The 24,710-nt window shown below is 39.6% G+C and overlaps 1 protein-coding gene across 3 annotated transcripts in view; it reads left to right on the forward strand.

The window, feature by feature from the left end:
• Positions 1-24,710, forward strand: part of LOC126425034 (CWF19-like protein 2) — a 188,145-nt gene that overhangs the window by 61,560 nt on the left and 101,875 nt on the right. For all 3 annotated transcript variants that reach the window (XR_007576250.1, XR_007576249.1, XM_050087942.1), the window contains exons 5-6: positions 2,049-2,340; positions 10,388-10,548. Coding sequence is in view for 1 of the 3 variants with exons in the window: in XM_050087942.1 (XP_049943899.1) it covers positions 2,049-2,340; positions 10,388-10,548 (453 nt within the window). In the remaining 2 variants the exon portion in view is untranslated. The remainder of the gene's footprint in view (positions 1-2,048; positions 2,341-10,387; positions 10,549-24,710) is intronic.

Genomic DNA, 24,710 nt, shown 5'->3' on the forward strand with positions numbered 1-24,710 from the left:
CAGCTTACCTCATAGTGAGAGACGAGAACATTGCTGTACGAAACACGTAAGCAAGCCATTGGTCCCAGTCTAGACTTTCAGCATCTCCTGCAGGAATGTATGCTGTTGTTGAGTACATGGTCAATTTTAAAGTCAGTTAATTCAGAGTATAAATTGATTCAGGCAAACTGCTGTTTAAATATGGTAGATGTTCATAAAAAGGCAAAGTATGCATTATAGATTCCCACGATTGGGAGCAAGATGAAATTTGCTGCCCGCCAAGCACTCCCCTCCCCACATCCATTATAGTTGTCTGCTAAGCTGGTGTCACTTTTCTCCCTTCAAGCTTTCCGTAGTGCTGTGCTCGAGCAACAGTGAAACAAGGATGTCTGTATCTTCCAGGGTGCAGGTTACATTTAACAACAGAAACTAATACATAAATGAAAGATTGCAGTCACAATTCAGTCCAGTTCTCGAACTTTTGCTCATCCCACAATCTAGTGCAGTCTGTTGGCACTTGCTCCACAATGTGTGATTCCGCTGTAATTTATTCTTGCGGTAACAATTACAATCAATTTAATGTGATTTGTTTTGTTTGTTAGACATTCAATACTAGATTAATTTTCTTTCTGTTTTCATCTGAATGTGAGCACCTTATTCTAAAGCGGATTAAAAGCTGGTAACATTTTCCCCTGGTTTTCTCGTACCTGAACAGCTGCCAAATTTTCATTTGCAATGCACTTAGTGTATCATTAGTTTCTCATAACTAAAAAATATACTGAGTAGGGTTCAGAATTATGTAATTGTTTTTGAAGGACAAGATCTTCACCTTTGAATGTTACCCTCACTTAAAGATTGGCATAAATGTATGTATATGGTATCCATGCATGTATGAGAAATTCTATTAAAAATCTAGTCAAATACAAGAAAAGTTGTGAGTTGATAGATTTAATGCTATTCATCCACGTTATGACATTGCAGATGATGTTTTTCCACTTTCCCTATATGGGGCATAAATTTTTCATACAGTGCATCTTGAAACATCAAACATTTCGGCTTCCTTGGTTGTGGAAGCACCCACTATATGAGCATTAACAATTTGCCTGCAGCCAATTTAATGCTATTTCCTCCTGTGTTTCAAAAAAATTGTCAGTTTTTTAAGAAGAGCATTGGATTGTTGCAGTGCTTAGTTCATAGTTTCTCACATATCCATCCGTTGAAACTAGTGCTGCAAGTCAAATGTCACGCGATTGATCAATACTGTATCAAGCGCTTCTGAGTATTGAGAAATCTTGTGCCTGCTCGAATGAAGGTATTGTTTGCTAAGCTCTACACATCAGAATTTTTCAAAATAAATTTGTGTTAAACCTTAATATCCAAAGTCTCATCTGCAGATGTAAGTAGACCCCTATGTTAATCTATTAAACAGTGTAAAGATGTTGAACCCAGCAGCAATAGTTTAATATGTGAATATAAGACGACCTTATATTTTTCAAATGATGAATTTAGGAAAAAACCTCATCTCATAATCAGGTAAATACAGTATCTTTACTTATGGTCTATAACTTACTTCAGTAAATGTGACTTTTTGGAATAACAACAGTATGAAATGGATAGATTGCTACTTGCCACATAGAATAGAAGTTGAGTGGCAGGCAGGACATTCAGAAAAGGCTGCTAGATATTATCACCTCTCATATTACGTCTTCATAAGATGTAGACAAAAAAACACACACTTTCACACACGCATAACGTACACACTCAGGACCACTGTCATCTCTGCGTGCTGAGGCCCTAGTGAAGAAGTTAATCCAATAGCTGTTTGTGTGTTACACCCCTCTTTTCAGTGTGTCTGTTTGCCACTAGACAACTCATCTGTATAATGAGCAGCAATCTATCCATTTCGTATTGCCATTATTCCATCCTGGGTTTTCTGGTTTTTAATGGACCCCTTTTTTTATGTATACGACATTCTGAAACAAGTTATACAGAAAAATTTGTTTTTGTTATTTCTTAGAGTACCTAATACATTGTCATTACTTCCTGATACCGAAATTGATGTTTTTCAGTCTCTGAGACACCTGCAGGACATGATAGCCACAGCAGAGGGGCAGAGGGACAGCGGCAGGAGGCGGCCGGCATTCAGGAGGCCCGCCGAGGACGGCAGCTCACCCAGTCCTGTAGGGGACCGGAGGAGCAGGGGAGGAGCGGGAGGGGGCCACCTCAGTGGGGCCGGCAGCCGCAGAGAGCACCGGGGCAGCCCGGACAGGAGGGGCAGGGACAGAGCAGCTTGGAGAAAGTCTGACGTGAGAGTCGTGGAAGAGAAGACGAGGGGCACAAGTAGTACTCCGACAAATGCTGGTATGTGCATTTCTGTTACACTGCAAATCTTCTGGGATTGTTAGCCTCCCCCCCGTCCCCTTTCCCTTGCCTCCCCCTCCCCCGCCCTCCCCCCTCCCCCCTCGTACCACCCACCTCTCTCACACACACTCTCTCTCTCTCTCTCTCTCTCTCTCTCTCTCTCTCTCTCTCTCTTTAAGGTTTATTATTAGCCTCCTGGAATGCACCCTTTGATAAACTATGGCGTGAGCTATTCATGTAAAAATAAAACATGGAAAAACACAATGAATAAAACCACCAATAAGTAATTTGTGGCTACAAACTCCTCTAATGTGACATAAATCTGCTTTATCTGTATTTTGCTGGAAAAGTGCACACTGATTGTGAATTTGCTGAGCTGTCTGTTTGAGCACCTTAAACATTGTCTTCTTCTTTTTCTTCTCCTCACATAAGACAAACTGTTAAACTCTTTGACTCTGGGGCATCTAATCAAATGTAACAAGTAAATTATGAGACAGAATTATTAGGTTGGTGCTTAAGTTCATAGCGTTTTTGTTTTACATGTTGTTATTGTAGTTGCTGTGAGTTTATTTATCAATTGTAATTTTTTTATTTGTATACTATTTGAGTTTATGTAATGCCATTTTGTTACTTTAAGATATTGAGTGGAGCTGTGCAAGTTAGAAAATGGAGTGTCAATTGGAGAAATCAGAACATATCTGACATATTCTTCCGTTTGATTTCAATGGAAGACTGCTTTAAGTGATGCTTTTCAGTGACAGTGCCTGCCTACATTGTGCTACGCTGAAAAACACTATGGAGAAATTGGGTTGGAAAGTAACTCTGCACCCACCTTATCCACCTAATCTTGTGACCTCAGATTTTCACCTTTTTCACTCTCCATCAAACAGTATTCAAGTAACTTCCTTTCTGGTTGAAAATGTGCTCAGATCATGCTCGACAAGTTCTTCGCCTCAAAACCGTGTGATTTCTACAGTCGGGGAATTGAGCAGTTAACCGAGCATTGGCAGACTGTCGTAAATAGTGAAGGAGAATATATTATTAATGACTAAAGTCTCTGTTATGTGTATCTGTTGTGTTTATTAAACTTGTGCACCAGTGAAGTACATTAGGAGGTGAAATGTGTAACACTGCTGATAGACACATCTTTATCTCCCATATCCTCTCCAAAGGAGGAACTAATACTTTTTAAAAACTAGGATAGGGTCTTCACTCCTTGTAACATGATGATCCTAAGTGAGCTCGAAGTGTTTTCGGATGTGGGGTGTGTACATGTGCATTTGTGTAAGGCCTCCAATGGAGAAAGAGGCACTAAATAATTAATATTCTGTATGTATCATTACAGATTCAAAGCTATCCTTAATGACTATTTTCCTGGTGAACTTAATATTTCATTATTTCATTTCAAATTCCCTAAACTTTAAATGTAAATTAACACCTTATAAAATATTTAGACACAAAGGAGAGCACGCTAGACAGATTTCTGGCTTCCCAAGGAACTGTGTCTTATTTTGCTCGGGATTGTGGCAATCATTAAAATTTGGATAAAAATTCAAATGGCTGCTTTCTTCTTCCCAGAAAAAGCACACTGATACAAAGACGATCATTTTCTGACGTTTGCAGTTGAGGTGGGGTACGAAACCTCTGTGGACGGAAAATCCAGTCACTTATCAGAGTCCTCACAGGTACACCTAGACCACTGTTCCTGCCAGCACTTGGTACTGGTCATATGAATGAAGTGGGAAGACGACTACAAAGTGGACACTCCGAGGCAATAAAACCCTGGACCACATCAGCCCTGACCTCAGTTTTTCTCAGCTTCTCTTTCAACCAACAGTTGCAGCCAGACGATGCTTAACATCACCTTGAGTCAGATTACTGTTTACCTTTCATTACCTCAGGCAGAAGATAGTAACGTCACTTCGCACAGCATGCGTGTCTGTGTCACACTTTTTCTGTAAGATGATACCTTTGACTGTATGGTAACAAGTCACCAAAACCACCCCTTTCATCATCTTGATCATTACTTTGTGGCTTTAATTCTCTCTAGCATTTTAATATTCTCACATACATAATTCTTTCTAGCTCATTAGCGGTGCAGGCGGTGTGCAAAGCATACTTTTTGTTCCTCAGATGGGCCGTCTAAGAAGCACATGCCAGTTTCATTTCCATATGCGATATTCTTTTCTTTCCATCCAGTACTCTTTCATCTGTTCACTGTGTTTTTTTCTTTCTGCCTTATGACCACTTCAGACCAGTTTTCTTCCTACCTTGTATAATTCCATATTCAGTACTCTTACTCTAAACACTTCTTTGTCAGCTGTTTCTTCAGCTTTTATGTTATTTCTTTCTAAATCCTTTTTTATTTTATGGATTTAATTTTCTGTTGCCTTTTTATCCCACAAATACTACAAGATCTTTTTGACTAATCTGCTGACTTACATTCAATCTAAATGTCCAATATATATGTCTTCTTTCTGTTATTACTTATGTTGTGTTTTCTGTGTTTAGATAAATTTCATCATTACGTTGTAATTTCTAGCCTTCCACAGCTTTTCGTGGGCTTAATATTTTCCTAGAAATGTGCCTCTCAATATTTTAATAGTTGCAGTTTATCTAAATTATAATGAAAGGTATTTTTTATTGTAAAGCTTCCCATGTTTTTTGTACCCTTTCTTCTGTAGCAGCTTTTTACCAAACCACTTTCCTGGATTATCCCCCCCAACATATTTCAATTTTTTTACTTTCTCTGTTTGGCTAATATCTCTTTTTCAGAAATTTTGTCGCATTCTTAATTTTTTTTTTTTTTCAATATATCTTAAGCTGGTCCTACTGCTTATTTATTCTAAAAGATTTGTTTGTATTTCAGCAGATGCCACATTTTCAGAATGTATAGCAAAGTGAGCTGCAAGTGTGAAACAGTTTACTCCAGTATTTTTGTATCCTCTTCTCAACCTTATCGGTGAAATATTATATTTGTTCTGTTTGTTATTCCAAATTTTCACTCTATCAAGAACACAAAAAGGATTTGGGATAATATATCTGTGTTTATTTTGAAGAGCTGAGATGTCTCTCTCATAAATTTCACTTTACACTGAGGTGATGAAATTCTCAGGATACCTCATGCTGTCATGTTGGACCTCCTTTTGCCCAACGTAGTGCAACAATTCAACATGATGTGGACTCAACTAGTCGTTGGAAGTCTCCTGCAGAAATATTGAGCCATGCTACCTCTATAGCTGTACATATTGTGAAAGTGTTGCTAGTGCAGGATGCTGTGCTCGAACTGACCTCACGATTACATACTGTAAATGCTCGATGGGATTAGTGTGCAATCTGGGTGACCAGATTGTTTGCTCTAATTGTCCAGAATGTTCTTCAAACCAGTCACAGATAATTGTGACCCGGTGACTCAACATCATTCTGTGGGAACAGGAAGTCTATGAACGAGTGAGTATAAGTGGTCACCAAATAATGGAACACAAATGGTTCAGTCGAACCAGAGGACCCAGTCCATCCTATGTAAACACAGCCCACACCACTATGGAGCCAACAAAAAATTAAATCGATGAAATAAAAAAGGATTTAGGAAAAAAAAACATGTAGAAACAGAAGAAAAAGCTGACAAAGAAGTGTTCAGGTTAAAAGTATTGAATATGGAAGGATTCCAAGGTAGGAGAGTGAAAAAAAACTAGTCTGAAGTGGTTGTAAGACAGGGTAAAAGAACACAGTGCCTTGTTAACAACTTGTGGGGTCTGCACCACTCTCGAACCCTACCATCATCTCTTACCATCTGAACAGGCGACAGTTTTCTAGTTGTCTAGGGTCCAACCCATATGGTGACAAGTCCAGGAGAGGCACACTCTTGACACTGTGGATCTCGGAATATTGAATTCCATAACAATTTTGGAAATGGAGTGTCCCATTCATTTAGCTCCACCTACCATTCCACATTTAAAAGCTATTAATTCCCGTCATGCTTCTGTGATCATGTTGGAGAACTTTTCACGTGAATCACCTGAGTACAAATAACAACTCCGTGTACACAATACGACCACCATCTATATATGTGCATATTTCTATTCCATGACTTGTCACTTCAGTGTAGATACTGTGTCTTTAAGTGTTTCACGAACTAGATTTGCTAATTTACTCACCAGGCATTGGCAGGAGAACACACCTGTGAAATGTATTATTTATGCAAGCTTTCTGAGCCAGTGGCTCCTTCTTCCGGCAGAAAGGTTGAAGAGGAAAGAAGAGGGGTGAGGGAAAAGGACCACCAAGATTTAGGAAAAGGGGTAAAGTTCTGAAATGCCACCCAGAATTCAGGTCAGGGGAGACTTACTGGATGGGATGAGTTCGGAGTAGTCAGCCAGAACCCAGGTCAGGGAAGACTTACGAGACAGGGTAAGTTCGGAAAAGTCACCCAGAACACTGGGTCAGGGGAGACTTACTGGATGGGATGAGAATCATCCTGTGCTGTAAGTCTCCCCTGACCTGGGTTTCTGTATGGCTTTTCTGAACTTTATCCAGCTTGCTTCCCCTTCAACCCTTTTGCCATAAGAAGGAGGCACTGGCTCTGAAAGCTTGTGTAAATACGTTTCACATATGTGTTCTTCTGTCTCTGCTTGGTGAGTGGATTCTTTGTCTATCCAATTGCATTATATTTTTAAAAATGGATTATTTTCATTTATAGATGTTGTAATTTGCACTTTATGCCAAATTCATGGGTTATTTTATCTATAGTTTTTCTGTCTACAGAGCAAAATGCCTTTTTGAAATCAATAAATATAACTACAATATCTTTTGAATTAAGTTATCTATGTCAAATGACTGACTTTAGATTAAATATTTTTCAGAACATGATATGTCTTTTAAAGCATTTTGTAAGTTCACGTGTCGATTCCTGTATTTGTTGGGTCATATCTCTATCGGAGTCTCCTTTGTGTACAAGTGGTATTGAAACATCAGTGAAAGCCACTCTCACTCTGTGTTTGCGAATTCTGATAGAATACATCTGACTGTTAACCCCTTTACTGCTGTGAACGTTCTGCATGCCAAACCGAGTGCTGCACCATTGTCACCTAAAGACAGCCACACACGTAACTGCACACTTGAAAAGAATGCACGCAAGGGCCTGCTTGCGCAAGTGTGCACAAATTCTTCAAACCTCCACACAGCCCGAGCATGCTTGTACAAACATCTGTTTGTTTACCAAAAGATGGCTTTTGTCAGTTATTCTGCTTTTATTATGTAGAAACAAAAGAAGAAATGTGATATGTGGAGTAAAGAGTGTTTAAAGAAAGAAAAATATTATTATTGTATTAGGTATTTATAATAGACACAATATGGGACCTGTGTCTCTGTACTGTTATTTATCTTCTATTTTTCCCATGTAATATTGTATGCTTTGACTTGTTCTGCATTGGACTTCAACCTTTGTACAAATGTAATTTAACAACAATAAATAAAAATTAAATCAAATCACTGACAAATGTTTGTATAAGGTACTCAGTACTCAGACTTGAACTCTTACAAAAGAATACATAGTTGAAATTCAGTCGAGCATTGAGCTGCTCGTTCAATCCTGATGCACAGATTTATCCTTCAAACGCTCGAGCGTGACTGGGCAAGCACGCTTGAGGATGCGTGTTTGTCAAGCGTGCAACTCCGTGTGTGGCCGCCTTAATGTGACTACCTGTGCTCGGTCACCTACATCTGGGTGTCTGTCTGAGCAAAGGCTACCTGAGCAGCTAGCCTTGTTCTCTTCCAGAAATTTGTGCAGTGCTTTCTACGATGTCTCCTGCTGAGACCGCCGAGGAAAGCATTGATGTAGTTTGTGAAAATTAGTTTCTGACTTTCAGGCTTATCTGCAAATTAACAGTTGTTACAAATCCGCACTGATTTATATGCGACTTTTCCTTCAGTAGTTTCTGATAGGCTTTTGTAAGCTACTCGTGTCTTTCAGTACACATCAAGTAACTGCAAATGGACAATACCTAAAAAAAAAAAAAACATTTCAAATGGCTCCAGAGTCTTTTTAAAGCATCAAACATCAGTGATGTATAAATGCAGACGGAAGTGACAGATGAAATTTGTACCGAGGCCGGGATTCGAACCCGGGTTTGCTGCTCACTAGACTTATACGCTGACTACTACACCACTCTGGCACAGTGGCTTTGTACAACTGCACGGACTATCGTAGTACAACTCTCCTGTGCCAGGGTGGCATAGTGGTTACTGCATTTGCCTAGTGGGGAATAGACCAGGCTTCGAATCCTGGCCTCGGTACCAATTTTCATTCATCGCTTCAGTCTGCATATGTACATCATAAACAAATTTAATTGTAGTCGATTGGATATTTTTAAATAACACGTTGTCAGTTACTTTCCGCATGTGTGCAGATTATACTGTATCATTGAACGTGAGCGATGGTAGCCATCAATGATACAATTTTCTTTAAGGCTATTTTTGTGATCGAGGATGTCCTGTTACTTCGTACGGTGAACGAAATATACTGATCCTCAGTGACATCAATCTCAAAATTTAGCGTTCATTGCGAACCACATTACAAAACTTTTTAACTTCGTTGTTATTATATAATGAGTCTTACGTGGTAACTTCAACAACAATTTTTGCAGGAGTAATGGAGTGTTTAGTCACTGGACGAGTACTGATTGCTTACATGTAATAAGTACATTATGTCAGCAGTATGTCTGTGAAACATCTTTTGCCCTGTTAGGAAATTTGGTGATGCATTTTTAAGTTTCCAGTTACTTTTTGCCCCTCAAAAATGAATGACATAGTTCTAATCACACAGTCAGTAATATTTCACATCTTTAATGTAACTTTCAAAATCAGCCATGCATTATCTGAAATGTTCATCCTTTGTTGTGAGTTTTCTGGCACACAATTCATTCACAGACAGCCATAGTGGACATGTTGTGTATGGACTTGAACAGTTTATGGAAATAAGGTGTACTTTTGTGTGGAATTTTGTAATAAATTGTTCAAGACAATGGAAACTGAGGTGTACGAATTTCTTTTTTGTCGATATTTCTATAGTGACAGGAATCTAACAATACCGCAAATTACTTGACAACCCGTTGAAACAGTCTGACCAGCTGAGGGCATCAGAGTGAGTCACCACAGAAAAAACGTGGACAGCAACAATGACAGAATGACAGACAATGGAGACAGCATATCAGAATAACAAATCAAGCAAATAAACCAGAATCGATACCTAAGACAAATAAACCAGAATCGATACCTAAGACATAGCAAATTTGGAACCAAGACGGCGTATAGCGAGAACAATACAAAAGCGCAGAGAAATCTATCGAGTAGATATGTTCTGCTGTCTGTGTTGTTGTATGTCATTAAACTGAAAATTCCACTGGGCTAATTTGGGATTGTTGTGTCAAAAGGGCACTGGAAGCTCCAGTTCAGAGGACATTTAATTATTAATGAAAAACCCACTAACATTTCCTGTGGACACCAGATTTTGTGTGAAACACATAATGAGCTGATTTTATCTAGAGTGGCACCACCTGCACATTCCGCATATGAATTTCCAAATATCTGTGAAAACAGTAGAGAAAATGTATCTGTCAGGTCATAGGCGAGACAATTGATACATAATAAAGTGATGGAGACATTAATCTCTTGTATTTCTTATCACATATTATATCCATTATGTGCCTCTTGTATCTTTAATGTATTTGTGACCGAGTCAGGTGGTGCAGTGGTTACCACACTGGAGTTGGATTGGAAAGAAGATAGTTCAAACTCGTGTCTGGCCATCCTGATTTAGGTTTTCCATGATTTCTCTAAATTCCTTCAGGCAAATGCTGGGATGGCTCCTTTGAAAGGGCACAGCCGACTTCCTTCTCTATCTTCTGTAATCTGATGGGGACAATGACCTCACTGTTTGCTCCCCTCAGCTGAATCAACCAACCAACCAAAGTGTGTGTGATCATCTTCCTTAGTAGTTTTCCTTGTGTGGGAAGAAAAAACCAGTAAAAAGAATATGATGAATCTGTTGCAGAAAAGACCACACGGAAACAAGCAGGCAGCAGTTCTGAACGCTCTTCATCGGAGTCCGAAGAAGAAAAGGGAGGGCCGGTGGGTGCTGGAGCCCCACTCACGGATCTGGAGATGAACGAGCTGGCGGCCAAGCTGGTCAAAGCAGAAATCCTCGGCAATGAGGTACGCTGTGGAAAAATGAAGTGGCAGCTGTATATACTAGTGGACGCAGGCCTACAGATGAGGTTTTGTGTGTGTGTCTGAGAGAGGGGGGGAGAGAGAGAGAGAGAGAGAGAGAGAGAGAGAGAGAGAGAGAGAGAGAGAGCAAATTAAAGCTGTACAGCTCAGTATAAGTAGCTGAAAATTACTGACACTACATTGCCTACGGGACACAGCCAAGCAGTCACTTGCCACTTCATGTATGTGCTCGGGTTCCACAGTGTGTGAAGTGAAATCTGCTATACCCTCTGTATGTTCCTTCCATCTTTCAGGTTTAATTTCTTTGCATTGTACTGGCATGTCATCTGAGCTCTTGATAATTATACAGCTGCTTGTCTCATTCATTTTCCTTTAGGTGATGCCTGTTGTTCCCCTATTTATATATGCGTCTACAACCTTGCATTTGCCCTCTAGCTGTTCCTGCTTAGCCATTTTGTTCTTTCTTTCAGTCTCATTTTTTAGACATCTGTATTCCCTTTTGCATGCTTCATTTGCTTTTGTATATATTTTTTCCCATTTAGTCAGTGAAATTCAGTATCTTTTGTGTTATCCAGGAATTTCTACTGGCCCTTATTGTCATACATATGTGATCCTATGCTGCCTTCACTATTCCATCTCTCATAGTCAGTCATTTGTCTGCTGTTTCATTATCTTCCCTGTTCAGTCAATTTTGCGTGATACACCCATTGAAACCCTCAAACACCTCTGGTTCCTTTCATTTATCCAGGTTTCATCAGCTTAATTTCATATCTTTTTGCAATGTCTTTAGTTTTAATTTGCAGTTCATAACCAATAAATTATGGCTGGAGTTCACATCTTCCCCTGGACATTTCTTTCAGTTTAATATCTGGTTTTGATATCTTTTTTATTGCCATTTTATAATCAGCCTGAAGGCTTTCAATGTCTCCAGGTCTTTAGCACCTACACAACCTCCTTCAATTAATCTTAAACTGATTAAATTTTGCTCTGTGCAAAATTCTACTCGGTGGCTTCCTCTTTCATTTCTTTCCACCAGTCCGTGTCTTCTTCCTATCTTTGTTTCTGTGGTGTCACCGCCAGACACCACACTTGCTAGGTGGTAGTTTTAAATCGGCCGCGGTCCATTAGTACATGTCGGACCTGCGTGTCGCCACTGTCAGGGATCGCAGACCGAGCGCCACCACAAGGCAGGTCTCGAGAGACTGACTAGCACTCGCCCCAGTTGTACGGACGACGTAGCTAGCGATGCACACTGTCGAAGCCTCGCTCATTTGCAGAGCAGATAGTTAGAATAGCCTTCAGCTAAGTCAATGGCTACGACCTAGCAAGGCGCCATTAGTAACATTGCATGTATCTACAGAGTCTCACTTGTATCGCCACAATCTCCAGATGTACCAAAAGGATGGATTAAAGTTAAATATTCCAGAAGCTACGTACTTTTCTTTATAGCATTCATTACGTATCTTGTTTCAGACCTCACGCCATCCTGCTTTAGCTTAGCGCGTGCCTTTCGGCTTCCTCTCATTGTGTCTAGGCTGTCTTGTCTAGACGCAACAGTTTCTCTTCCTTTTTTTGTTCTCTTCTACTATCTGAATAATCTTCTTTATCTCATCATACATTCTTTCAATCTCTTCACTATCTACAGAGTTAGTTGGTGTATAAACTTGTACCATTGTGGTTGGTGGTGGGTGTTGGCTTCATGTCTATTTTGGATATGAAAATGTGTTCACTATGCTGTTTATGGTAGCTTATGCATATTCTTATGCTCTTATTCATTATTAGACCTACTCTGTAACCCCTATTTGGTTTTGTTGATGATCCTTTACTGTCTCAACCACAAGTCACATTCTTTCTGCCACCGCACTTCACTAATTCCTATTGTATCTAAATTCAACATATACATTTCCATTTTTAAATTCTCTGGGCTTCCAGGACAAATTAAGTGACCTAATATTCCACACACTGACCTGTAGAATGCGAGTTTTGTTTTTCCTGTTGACGATAACCTCCTGAGTAGTCTGCACCCGGAAATCTGAATTGCTTACTATTTTACCTCTGGAATATTTTAACAAAGAGGTTGCCATCATTATTAAGCCATACAGTATAAATGCATTTTTTGTTGCAAAAAAATAACGGCTCTGCTTTCCACTCACTTTCGCCCGTCTGCAGCACTAACACAATGAGGCCATGTTAACTGATGTTACAAGGGCAGATTAGTCAGTTATCCAGACAGTTGCTCCTGCAACTACAGAAGAGAGTGCTTTCTCTCTCTCCGGGAACTGGCCGGAATGACCAAAAGCCCTCTGCAAGTGTCAACAACTCCCTACCCTTAGCAGAGGTGCGTTCTTTTATTCTGGTGGCTCGGGATGAGCCCTAAGTAGGAAGCACAAAGTATCTTATAAACTAAATAAGTATTTGAACAATTTCAAATGACATTCCAAGCTAATTTTCCCTTTGATTTAGTAGGTCAAAATCATTTCAGTGTCCCTCATAGATTGCAGACTCTGTTTGTGTGCAAATCACGTTTATAATATACTGGCCGACCACTCACAAAGATAAGCAAATATTTTAATATGTTATTCTACAAGTAAAACTAAAGAAAAAAGTTCATATAAACACAGGTCCGCAAATGTTTAGGTATGCAGTTACGGCTAATAAAAGATTTTGCCTGAAATTTAGCAACTTCGCTAATATGAAGCCACTGTAAAACTGTACGAGGTTAAAGTAAAGCACAATTTCCATTTATTTTGTTGTTATTGGTCTGGTGAATCTAATAAAACGCGTCCCAGGCGTGTATCTGCAGTAGTTTTCCAGAACATCCAGAGAAGCAAAGATTATTATACAAGTAAATTTGTTTACTTTCCATTAAGAACATAGAAACGTCTATGTCATTGTTGGCAACCATTAGTGAGTTGTTTCAGTCATTTCCTAACCTTGAAATAGTTTGTTTTCTGCATTGTCCGCCGGCCGGAGTGGCCGAGCGGTTCCAGGCGCTTCAGTCTGGAACCTCGTGATCGCTACGGTCGCAGGTTCGAATCCTGCCTCGGGCATGGATGTGTGTGATGTCCTTAGGTTAGTTAAGTTTAAGTAGCTCTAAGTTCTAGGGGACTGATGACCTCAGATGTTAAGTCCCATACTGATCAGAGCCATTCGAACCATTTTTTTCTGCATTGTTCAGTGAAAGAACATCATAACAATAGTGTACTTAAGTGAAACCACATAGTAACTGTTGTAGTTTGTAGACTATTTATGAAATAGGGATGCCTTTCAAATTTACAACAGAGGAATACGCTCATATGGTGTTTATTTATGGCTAATGTGATGGTAATGCTATGGCCACAGTTAACGAATATTGCATACGTTATCCAACTCAGAGGATTCCGATAACCAGTACGAGCGGTCGATACATGAAGATGATGGTGAGGATATTATGGATGCTGTTCAACATAGCCCGGGTATGAGTACACAATGTATCTCTCGATGATTAGGCATTTCACAATGTAAGGTATGGAATACACTGAAGTACAATAATCTGTATCCTTACCATAAACAAAGAAAAGTGCATCATTTACATCTGGGAGATCCTGCCCTTCGCTTGGAGTTGTGCAACTGGTTCAATACTAATCGGCAGATACACAGATACATTTTGTTTACTAATGAGGCACAGTTTACTCGAGATGGTATAAACAATTTACATAACAAGCACATATTGTCTGAAGCAAACTCACATGCAACAGTGCAACGCAATTTCCAGCAGTGATATAGCATAAATGTGTGATGTGGTATAATTAACATACACATTACTAGTTTCCCAGGACATCTAACTGGCGAGACATAGTTATAATTCCTTCAAGAAGAAATGCCCCACTTACTCGAAGATGTTCCACTTGCTACGTGGTTGCAAATGTATTACATTGCTTATCTGGATGTTCTGGAAAACTACTGCAGATACACATCTGGGACATGTTTTATTAGATTCACCAGATCAATAACAACAAAATAAATTGAAATCATGCTTTACTTTAACCTTGTACAGGCTTGCAATGGCTTCATATTAACAAAGTTGCTAAATTTCAGGCAAAATCTTTTACTAGCCATAACTCAGTAATTAAGCATTTGTGGACCTATTTGTATATGAACTTTTTTCATTAGTTTTGCTTGTGGAATAACATATTAAAATATTTGCATATCTTCCTGAATCACCCTGTATATATTTATTCCAGTCTTCTATCAGTTCATCCATCCCCTCCCTCTTTCCATCTTCTCCTCTCCCCTCCCTCTCTCTCTCTCTCTCTCTCTCTCTCTCTCTCTCTCTGTCTCTGTCCACCTCCTCCACCCCACTCTCTGTCCATCTCCTCCTTTCCCCTTTCTATGTCCTTCTCTTCCTCTTCCCTTTGTCTGCCAGGTTTCCTTCTCCCCATTTCTCTGTCCAGCTCACCATCCCTCTCTTTCTGTCTCTCCCATCTCTTCTTCTTTCACATCTCTGTCCATCTGCTCCTCCCCTTCTAGCCATCTGCTCCTCTCCCCTCTGTCCATCTTCTCCTTTCCACACTATCCATCTCTTCCTCTCCCTCTATCCATTTTCTCCTCCCCCCCCCTCTCTCTCTGTCATCTCCAACTCCTTACCATCTGTCCATTCCTCCTTCCCCCTTTCATCTCCACATTATCACCCCTACCCCAATTGGCACCGAGCAAGGTGGCACAGTGGTTAGCACACTGGACTCGCATTACCCCGACAGTATTTCTTTCCAGATAGTAAGTAGTGTGTGTATCAAGCTTGGTTGAAATCCATCTCTATAGGTTTAGGAGGAGCTTTACACCTGTGGCTTTGCCCGTGTGCGTTCATGTCACATATATTTCACACATATTTGTACACGTATTTCACCTGTCTCTAGCATTTTCACGCAGCTCGAAGTTTATAATGTCATACCTCCAAAACTGTATGTGATTAATTTTGCAAGTGTACCCAGTGGTATATGTGCTTACTATGTGGCTAATGTGCTGCATGTAGATATAGTAGTAAAGAAGTAATAAATTAAAAGGTCATGCCTGATGTGGCAGTTTTACTGCACAAATAGCTAAAATGCATTAAGCGATAAACTTTTTCCTTCCATCATTTTGTGGTGGGTGTCATCGAGAAAAAGTATCTAAAAGGCTTGAAATTATGTATAAAGTTGGTTGCAACTTACTGAGTGGTCTCACTTTCAGATACTGGATGACTGTAATCTGGCTGTTTATACATTGTGAGCTACCCTTCCTCTTTAACCTTCACCTCCACCTCTTTGATAGGTAGGTGGTTCTTACCCTCATAGTGGTTCTTTCCAGACAGTAACTGATATGTATACAGGGTGTATACGAACCGAGACAACCGGGAGATCCAGGAAAAACCCGGGAATTTTTTCATACGGGAGAAAACCGGGAAAAACCCGGGAATTTTTTAGAATTCCAGGAATGTTTCATTGTTTTAGTTTTCAGTTTTTCAGTTAAATTTTTGTGATTTTGACTGATAAGAACCAATACTCCAACAAAGGATATTACTGCATCCTGCATCTGCAGGATAATACTGCAGCAACAAAACGTTAACAAGAGGAAGAAAAAACAAAAATAAAACTAAAGTGGCAAAGGAAATCCGCCATATACAACAAAAACATAGTGCTCATACAAGCATCTGCCAACAGCAAAGTGTGTCAAAGGTTTTAGAAAGACTATGCAATGATTCATAACGACAAGTTGTCGCCGATGAGTGTGATGTGACAGCTGTTGACATTAGATTCGTTTGAGCAGTTTCGGGTGGGCTCTTGTGCATGCGCAGTTGAGTTGCGTATGGGTAGTACCTTCTCCCACTTCTGGCTACGGATGTGTGGCTGGGTGCCACAATCTAGTATTGCCCCAGTTCGGAAATATCATAGATCTGGGGCTGATACACAGAGCAGTCTGAGTTGTGGTGGGGAGGTGGGTAGTTTCCACGTGACTTGTGTTTACGTTTAGTGATTTTGCTGTTTCCTCTTCATGTATTACTCTCACATCAAATGAAAACAAAATGGATTTCTGTGGCCAGGAGCTATCAAATGAATTAAAATACGTTTGCATAGTTACAGAAAGCTAAAATATGTTATTATTTTCAGGTTTTATTTCCGCCTTTCAGACATTGTTGTCTAGTTTCAACTGTTCACTGCATTTCAAGTGCCCGTTTTCCATCTCGTAGCTCACATGGAATTACGCCATAATAAAGAACGAAACATGAGATAATACAGTACAGATACTCAAGAAAATTTACATCCAAATCTGGACATATGAATATGAATATGAAATGGTTCACGAAATGCTGATGAACTTGAAGTGTCCTCTGGTGTCTTGTTTCTTTTGCGACATAGTGCAAGATCGTTTAATGTTTTACATGTACGAACATATGGGCTTCCTGTGTCATTGTAGCTGCGCAAGAGCAGTGGCGCCCATTATCTGGTACTCTCTGGCAACTGCTGAAATGAATCATTTTCTAACAGGTCACGAGAAAACATTGTGGATGGTGGTTTGAAAAGCATTACTTTCAAAGTAAATTTCCTTTTACAAAAGATGAACTATATGCGAGAATGCACGATGAATTTCTTAAATCACAGAGCGTTTAACTCTCAATTAAAAATCAACTATTTGAGGGCGACCATCTGGAAGAATTTCGAGCCCAGAAGATCAGACATTTACACCGTTATTAAAAATTTTACTGGCACATTAGTGTGATATATAAAGTGTAACACGCGCAAAAAAGATCAACATTATATGTCACAGCTTAGCTTCTCTTGCAGCTTACTAGGTAATCTTCGAGACTACAACGATATGTGAAACCTCTGTTTTCCTTATAGCAACACTGTGTAATTAATTTAAACCATCAACTTTTCTTATTTGTGTATTCGCACTACTTAAGAGTGATCTTGCTATTGGCTGACTACATCACGGGTCCTATGCTGTCATCAGCTGGCGAGATCACACGACACGAGCTATGACTGGCTTACAAAGGCGTGTCGCAGTATTGATTTCAATGCCTTGGAAAGTAACATGCGATGTTTGGTGGAATTTGAATTTATATCTTCGTAACACGAAAATATGCAGCATACATGTTGTTGCTACACATCAAAGATCTTTCAAAAACGTGTCCTCCTCCCCCCGAGTTTTGTTTTAGAAAGTGGCGGGAAGTTCTACGTCGGTGTATAAAACCATAAACATTCAAAAGACTGATAAGTTTTACAGTGCTGACGAAAAGTATACTCTCATGTAACACGGAGAAAAGTGTATTTTCACCCGGGAGAAAGTGTATTTTCAACCGAGAAATCCTGGAAAAATTTGGGATTTTTTTTCCTTGTCCATTTATACACCCTGGTATACCAAGTTTGATTGAAATCAATCCAGTGGCTTAGGAGGAGATATGGAACGTAAATACATCCACTTTCATAATGTTTATGGATTGATTGGGCAGGTTGAACATGCAGATAGAAGGGCCAAAACTGAAAATCACCACAGAAAAATCAAAATAAAAGTTAAACAGAAAACTGTTGACTAGAATTTTTCTGTGGCAAAGTATCTCATAAGTTACTGACACCGTTTTATTGATATTTTAATTAATCATTGTCAATTGGAACACTGTTGAATGAAACAAATAAATTACATATATCTATGAATTTCTGCTTTGTATGTCGATTGTGATACTTCATTTGCTTCAGAATGCTTTTCCAATAAAACACCAAAAAGTGGGGTAAGCAGTGTTCTCATATCAGGCTTTGTAGTATTATTTCGTGGTTTATATTACCACAGAACCTGTTGTATCACTGCAAGTAAGAGGTGGTTCTGACTTACAGTAAATGTCAGTAATGCCAGGGATAATTTTTGAAACCAAATATAAAAAGTTGAATTACATGAAGAAAGCTAATAAATAAAAAAATTGAATATGGGAAGAGACAGATAATTTCAAGTAATTTTATGTAGCAGCCAAAACTGTCTCTTACGTTACATCAAGAAGCAACTTTTACTTGTTCTGTTCAACAGAGGGCCGTCTTTCTGAAAAAGTCAACTGGGAATAGGTTCAGTGCTTTCAGTCAGTGTATGAAAAAAGCAGAGAATTCAATAGAATTACATTACTGCAAGCATGATGCACTTCCTCTACTTGCTATGACACATCACACTTTCACACATTCTCCACTCTTCTTTCTTAAACTCTGTATATTTGTTCAACCTATTGACAACATGAGCGAATAATGGTAGTACATTTGTGTACGACCATCATTCTCTGTTGAAACTTGATACGTACCACAATTCTTGAACTTGTAGGATTGTTTGGAGGAGCAAGGTAGCATATTATACTAACAATCCCTTCCATAGCAAGAGACTGTGTTACCCTGCTTTAGGTCCTGTTCGCCACATTACATTGATTAGCAGAATGTTTGTGTTCCAATTTTCAGTATTTCAGTATTCAGTAACAATACTTTCATACCTAGTATGGTGTGTTAGTAAAAGTAATGAAACTAATAGTGTAGTGTTTGATTCGGCAACTTTGATGACGTCAGTCATGGAGGGGAGGCAGGTGAATAGGGTGATACGCCATCAATGCATATTGGACCACACTGCACTGATAAGCCAAAACATAACGATCATGGCCGACCGCAACAGTGGATGCCGCTTGATGGCATTGCAGGCATGTGATGCAGTAACAAGAAGTCTGCAAGCAGAGCAGACATGGACAGGGGTCACCCTAGCAAAGATATGGGCTGCAAATGGGGAAATCCGTTGAGATAAGTGACTTTGACAAAGGGCAAATTATTATTACGCAGAGCCTGTAAATGAGTATCTCTAAAATGAGGAAGCTGGTCAAATGTTCACATGCTACAGTTGTGAGCATCTACAGAATGAGGTACAAGAACCACTAGGCACTAAATGGTTTAAGGTCCACGGCTCTTCACAGAATGTGGGGTTCAGAGGCTTGTCTGCTGTGTAAAATGGGGTAGACGGTGATCTGTGGCATCTCTGCCAAAAGAGTACAATGCTGGTGCACGCACAAGTGTTTCGGATCACAACGTTCATCGTTCATTGTCGAACGTGGAGCTCCACAGGAGACCACTCCTACGTGTTCACATGTTGACCCACAAACATTGTCGCTTACAATTGCAGTGAGCACAGGACCGTGGGTATTCAATCGTCGATCGCGGGGGATGTGTCAGCTGTTCGGGTGAATTGCATTTTTGCTGCACTAGGTTAACAGTCATCTCCACAAATGCTATCATCATGCTTGATGTCTTCCCCAAAGGCAATGTCATCTTTCAGGACTATAATTTTCCATGTCTTAGAGCCAGAACTGCGATACAGTGGTTTGAGGAGTGTTATAGTGAACTCACATTGATGTCTCAGCAACCACTTGATGTAAGTTCTATGGAACCCATTGGGTCACTATTGGGCTCATCATTGCATACACAAATCAGTGGCCAGTTATTTACGTGAATTACACAACCTGTGTATAGCATCTAATGCCACATACCTCCATAAACCTACCAACAAACTGTCAGATCCCTGATATACAGAATCATCTACCAAATACGGACAAACGAGCTATTAAGCATGTTTTGGCTCATCAATGTGGTGTCACTATATTGAGTATGTTTTGGCTCATCAGTGAAGTGTCACATTGGTTGTTTGTGAGTGACACGAATTTCGAGCAACTATGTGTGATTACATTTTGCTTTGGACTTTGACACAATGCAACAGAAATACCTGCAGAACTTCGGCTAGCTTTCAGAGATAGTGTTTTGTCAGTGACCTAGTATTTTGGTGGTTTAAGGCATTTGCAGAAAGGAGACAGCCAACTGAAGATGAAATTTGCAGTGGTAGGCCTTCAGTTTCTAGAACTGAAGCAAATATTGGCAGAGGCCACTACCTAGTGTGTGATAGTCACCAGCTCACTTTCAGAGTGTTTATGGCAGAGTTGAATCTGAATCACGCCACTGTTCATCAGATACTGACCAGTCAGTTGGGGGATGAGGAAAATCTGCTCAAAACCGGTGACAGAACATTGTGAGGAACAGATGCATTGACTTTTTTGAATCAGTTGAAAATTATCCTCAATTTCTGGAATGTGTCATTAATGGCTGTGAGATATGGACGTTTAATTATGAGCGGCGAACCAAGCACCAGAGCATGGAAGGGCTCACTCATCTACATCCACACACATACTCTGCAAGCCACATTACAGTGTGTGGCAGAGAGCATCCTTTACCACAACCAGCTGTTTCCTTTCCTGTTTCATTTGCAGATAGAGCAAGGGAAAAATGACTATCTATATGCCTCCGTATGAGCCCTGATTTCTCGTGTCTTGTCTTCATGGTCCCTACGCGAAATGTATGTTGGATGACAGGATTGTTCTATGGTCAGCTTCAAATGCCAGTTCTCTATACTTCTCAGTAATGTTCTTTGAAATGAATGTCTTCTTCCCTCCAGGGATTCCCACTTGAGCTCCCGAAGTATATCCATGACACGTGCGTGCTGATCGAACCTACTGGTAACAAATCTAGCAGCTTACCTCTGAATTGCTGTGATATCTTCTTTCAATCCGACATGTTGCAGATCCCAAACACGCGAGCTGTTCAAGAATAGATCACTCTAGCGTCCTATATGCAGTCTCCTTTACAGATGAATGACTCTTTCCTAAAATTCACCCAATAAACCGAAGTTGACCATTCACCTTCCCTACCACAGTCTTCACAGGCTCGTTCCACTTCATATCGCTTCACAACGTTACACCCAGATATTTAAACAATGTGACTGTGTCTAGCAGGACACTTCTGGTGCTGTAACCGAACTTTACGGGTTGGTTTTTCCTATTTATCTGCATTAAGGGGAGTTGGAACGCTCTATCCCGACAATGTTAAATTTAGTGATTTGGCTTCCCTGTATTTCAGGAACTACTACAGCCATTGACATGGAACTTGAACAGGACATTAAACTGTATGTTCTGGGTCTACTGAACTACAGTACACTTACAGAATGTGAGATTAAACTCTGAGAATCCGAGGCTGGAGGTGTACTGAATATTTACTAATTACAAGAGTTGTAGAGTCAATTAAATAAAGCAGCATTAGTGACTTCTGTGGCAGAAAACTACCCTAGAAAGCAAACTCACTCAAGACAAGAGATTGAAAAATATTCAAGTTCTTGCAACAAAAATATATAGCAGTACTAAAAACAGCTAAATAATAAACTACTCTTCAGTTCTGCTCAGAAGTAAGTTAGAAAAGCATTAAACTAAATGATGTAAACAAACTGTGTACAACCGATAAGCTGCTGCTTCTGCTGCTGTCTGCTCTGCTCTGCTCTGAGGCTCTCCGGGGTCAGAAAGAGCAAGAATGGGCAAATCAGATATCAAATGCATTCTCTATGCGTTTTTGATAGCCAGGGAATCATTCATAAAGATTTTGTGCCTCAGGGCCAAGTGGTTAATGAACACTGTTTACTAAGAAGTTCTTGAAAGCATGCAGAAAAGGGTTATGCATTATCATCATCATCATGATTTCCCTCCAGTGAGCTGGGTAGGAACTTTGTGAACAATAAGCCTCTATTGGTTTCTGTCCTGGTATAGCTTCTCCCTCTCCAGTACATCCCATGTTACTCCTCTCCTCTTGAGATCTCTTACTAGGCCGCCCAATTAGTCTTCTTCCTGGTACCTCTGGCGTGGAGTTCGAGTCGGGTGCATTCGCTTCACATGCCCAAACCACTTCAGTCTCAAAGCAATCATCGTCTCCTCTGCAGTCAACGTCACCTGCACGTCTCTCCTTACATAATCATTCCTGACTCTGTCCCTCCCTAGGTTTTTGTAGAGCTGACCTAAGGAACTTCATTTCATATGCTTGTATTTGACTCTCTTCTCTCTTATTTATGACACAGACCATGATTGGCAGAAGATAAGTTTTATGCAGGGTCTGTTTGGCTCTTTGAGGGACTTCCTGTGAAATAACAAATGAAACAATAAAACACAACTACACGAATAATAGTAATGAAATTCACCAAGGAATGCCGAACTCACTCTGTAACTAATCAGCCACAAGAAATTATAATCACCATGCAGTTACGTAGCTGTTCTTATGTTCCACAGCTAATGTCCTACCGTATTATTTGGAGCTAGTAGGTGAACACACCAGTGGCAGTGAGAGCTAGTCATGCCAGGTATGTGCTCTTATAGCCAAGCAGTTAAACTTTTGTATCATCTGCATTTTCATTTGTATAGTCACATATTTGTCAAATTAATTTTGTATTAAAAAGATAATTGAAATTTTAAAATGAACTGTTTTTCAACCTTCATCAGTCACAGTAAAGAGAAGCATTATTTCATAAGGGACTGAGACAGAGTTGTAACCCATCCCTGATGCTGTTCAATCTGTAAGTTGAGCAAGCATTAATGGAAACCAAGGAAAAGCAATTAAAGATCAGGGAGAAGAAATAAAAATTTGAGGTTTGGTGATGACATTGTACTTCTGTAAGAGACAGCGACGGACTTGAAAGGAAGTTGAACAGAATGGATAGCACCTTGAAAAGGGGTTATAAGATGAACACCAACAAAAGCAAAACAAGGGTAAAGGATGTAATCAAATTAAATCAGGCAATGTTGAGGGAATTAGATTGGGAAATGAGACTCTAAAAGCAGTAAATGAAAGCAGTAGATAAGTCATGTTGTTTGGGCAGCAAAATAACAGATTGTAGAGACAATGCTACAGCTAGAAAATCATTTCTGAAAAAGACAATGTTATGAAAATGATACATTGCTTCTCACCATATAATGGAGATGTTGAGTAGCAGACAGCCACAACAAAAAGAATGCTAAATGAGTAAGCTTTCAGCCAGACAGCAGACTCACACACATTCATGCAAATGCAATTCAGACACACATGGCCACTGTCTCTGGCTGCTGAGGCCAGACTCAGCAGCCAGTGACAATGCTCACATGTTTGTGAGCTGCGTTTCCGTGATTGTGTGTGTTATGTCATCTAATTCAGAAAAAGCCTTCTGGCCAAAGCTTGCTTGTTTAGCAGTCTTTTTGTTGTGCCTGTCTGTTACTCATCTCCACTAAACAGTGGCAAGCAATCTGTCCTTTGTCATTACTTCAATCTGGATTTTTAGTTGTTAGATTTCTGAAAAGAGGAATTCGTTAATACCTCATTTAAATTTAGGTGTTAGGAAATGTTTTGTGAAGGCACTTGTCTGGAGTGTATCCTTGTAGAGAAATGAAATGGCTATGCTAAACGTTTTAGACAAGGAGACAATAAAAGCTTTTGAAATGGGGCGCTACAGAAAAATGTTGAAGATCAGGCAATGAGTGAGTAGGTGCTGAATCAAATTGTGGATAAAAAAAATTTATGGAACAATTTGACTAAAAGAATGGATCAATTGATAGCACACCATCCTCAGGCATAAAAGAATTATCAGTTTGGTAAAGGAAAAAAGGGGAAAAAATCACCTACAGCCCACATTTCAAGAATACACATTACATACCAGTTGCACTTTGCATTCATTATGTTTCCCTGCTTTCAGATATAGTGGCAACTCATACTAATCTGATATGTTATTCTTTCATGTTACAGCATGATTCTCCTTTGCAAAAGTTCCTCTTCCTTATTTTGCAACACACCTGTGTTGTATAATACATTTTTTTTAATTTTTTTTATAGTCTACACATCTTGAGGGCAGGATGGCAACCTGTAGAATATTTATCGCTGTGTCTGAGCAGATGTTTCCTCTCCGTATGTCACCACGACTGCCATCAAATGCTGACGATATGTGTTATCCCTCAATACGACCCTCCCTATGTGTGATAAAGTACAACAAACACTCAATATCTGAATAAAAATATGAATATTTTTATTAAAAATATTATTTTGTCCTGTTGCTTTCATGTGCATTACTTTCTTTGTATCATTCATCAATTAGGAACTCCCCTGGGGTTGTATTTATCAATACAAGAGCTTAGCACAGGATTCATTAGTGTGAAGAGCTGTATCACACCAGTCTTGTGTAAAGTAATTCTGTTACCAAAAAGTTTAATAGGTAACAAAACAAAAAAAGTTGCAAATGAACTTACATCTTGTACCTACTTTTCTTTCTACATAGTCACCAATGTTCTC

The sequence above is a fragment of the Schistocerca serialis genome, chromosome 10 (assembly GCF_023864345.2).
Source record: "Schistocerca serialis cubense isolate TAMUIC-IGC-003099 chromosome 10, iqSchSeri2.2, whole genome shotgun sequence".
Lineage (NCBI taxonomy): Eukaryota > Metazoa > Arthropoda > Insecta > Orthoptera > Acrididae > Schistocerca > Schistocerca serialis.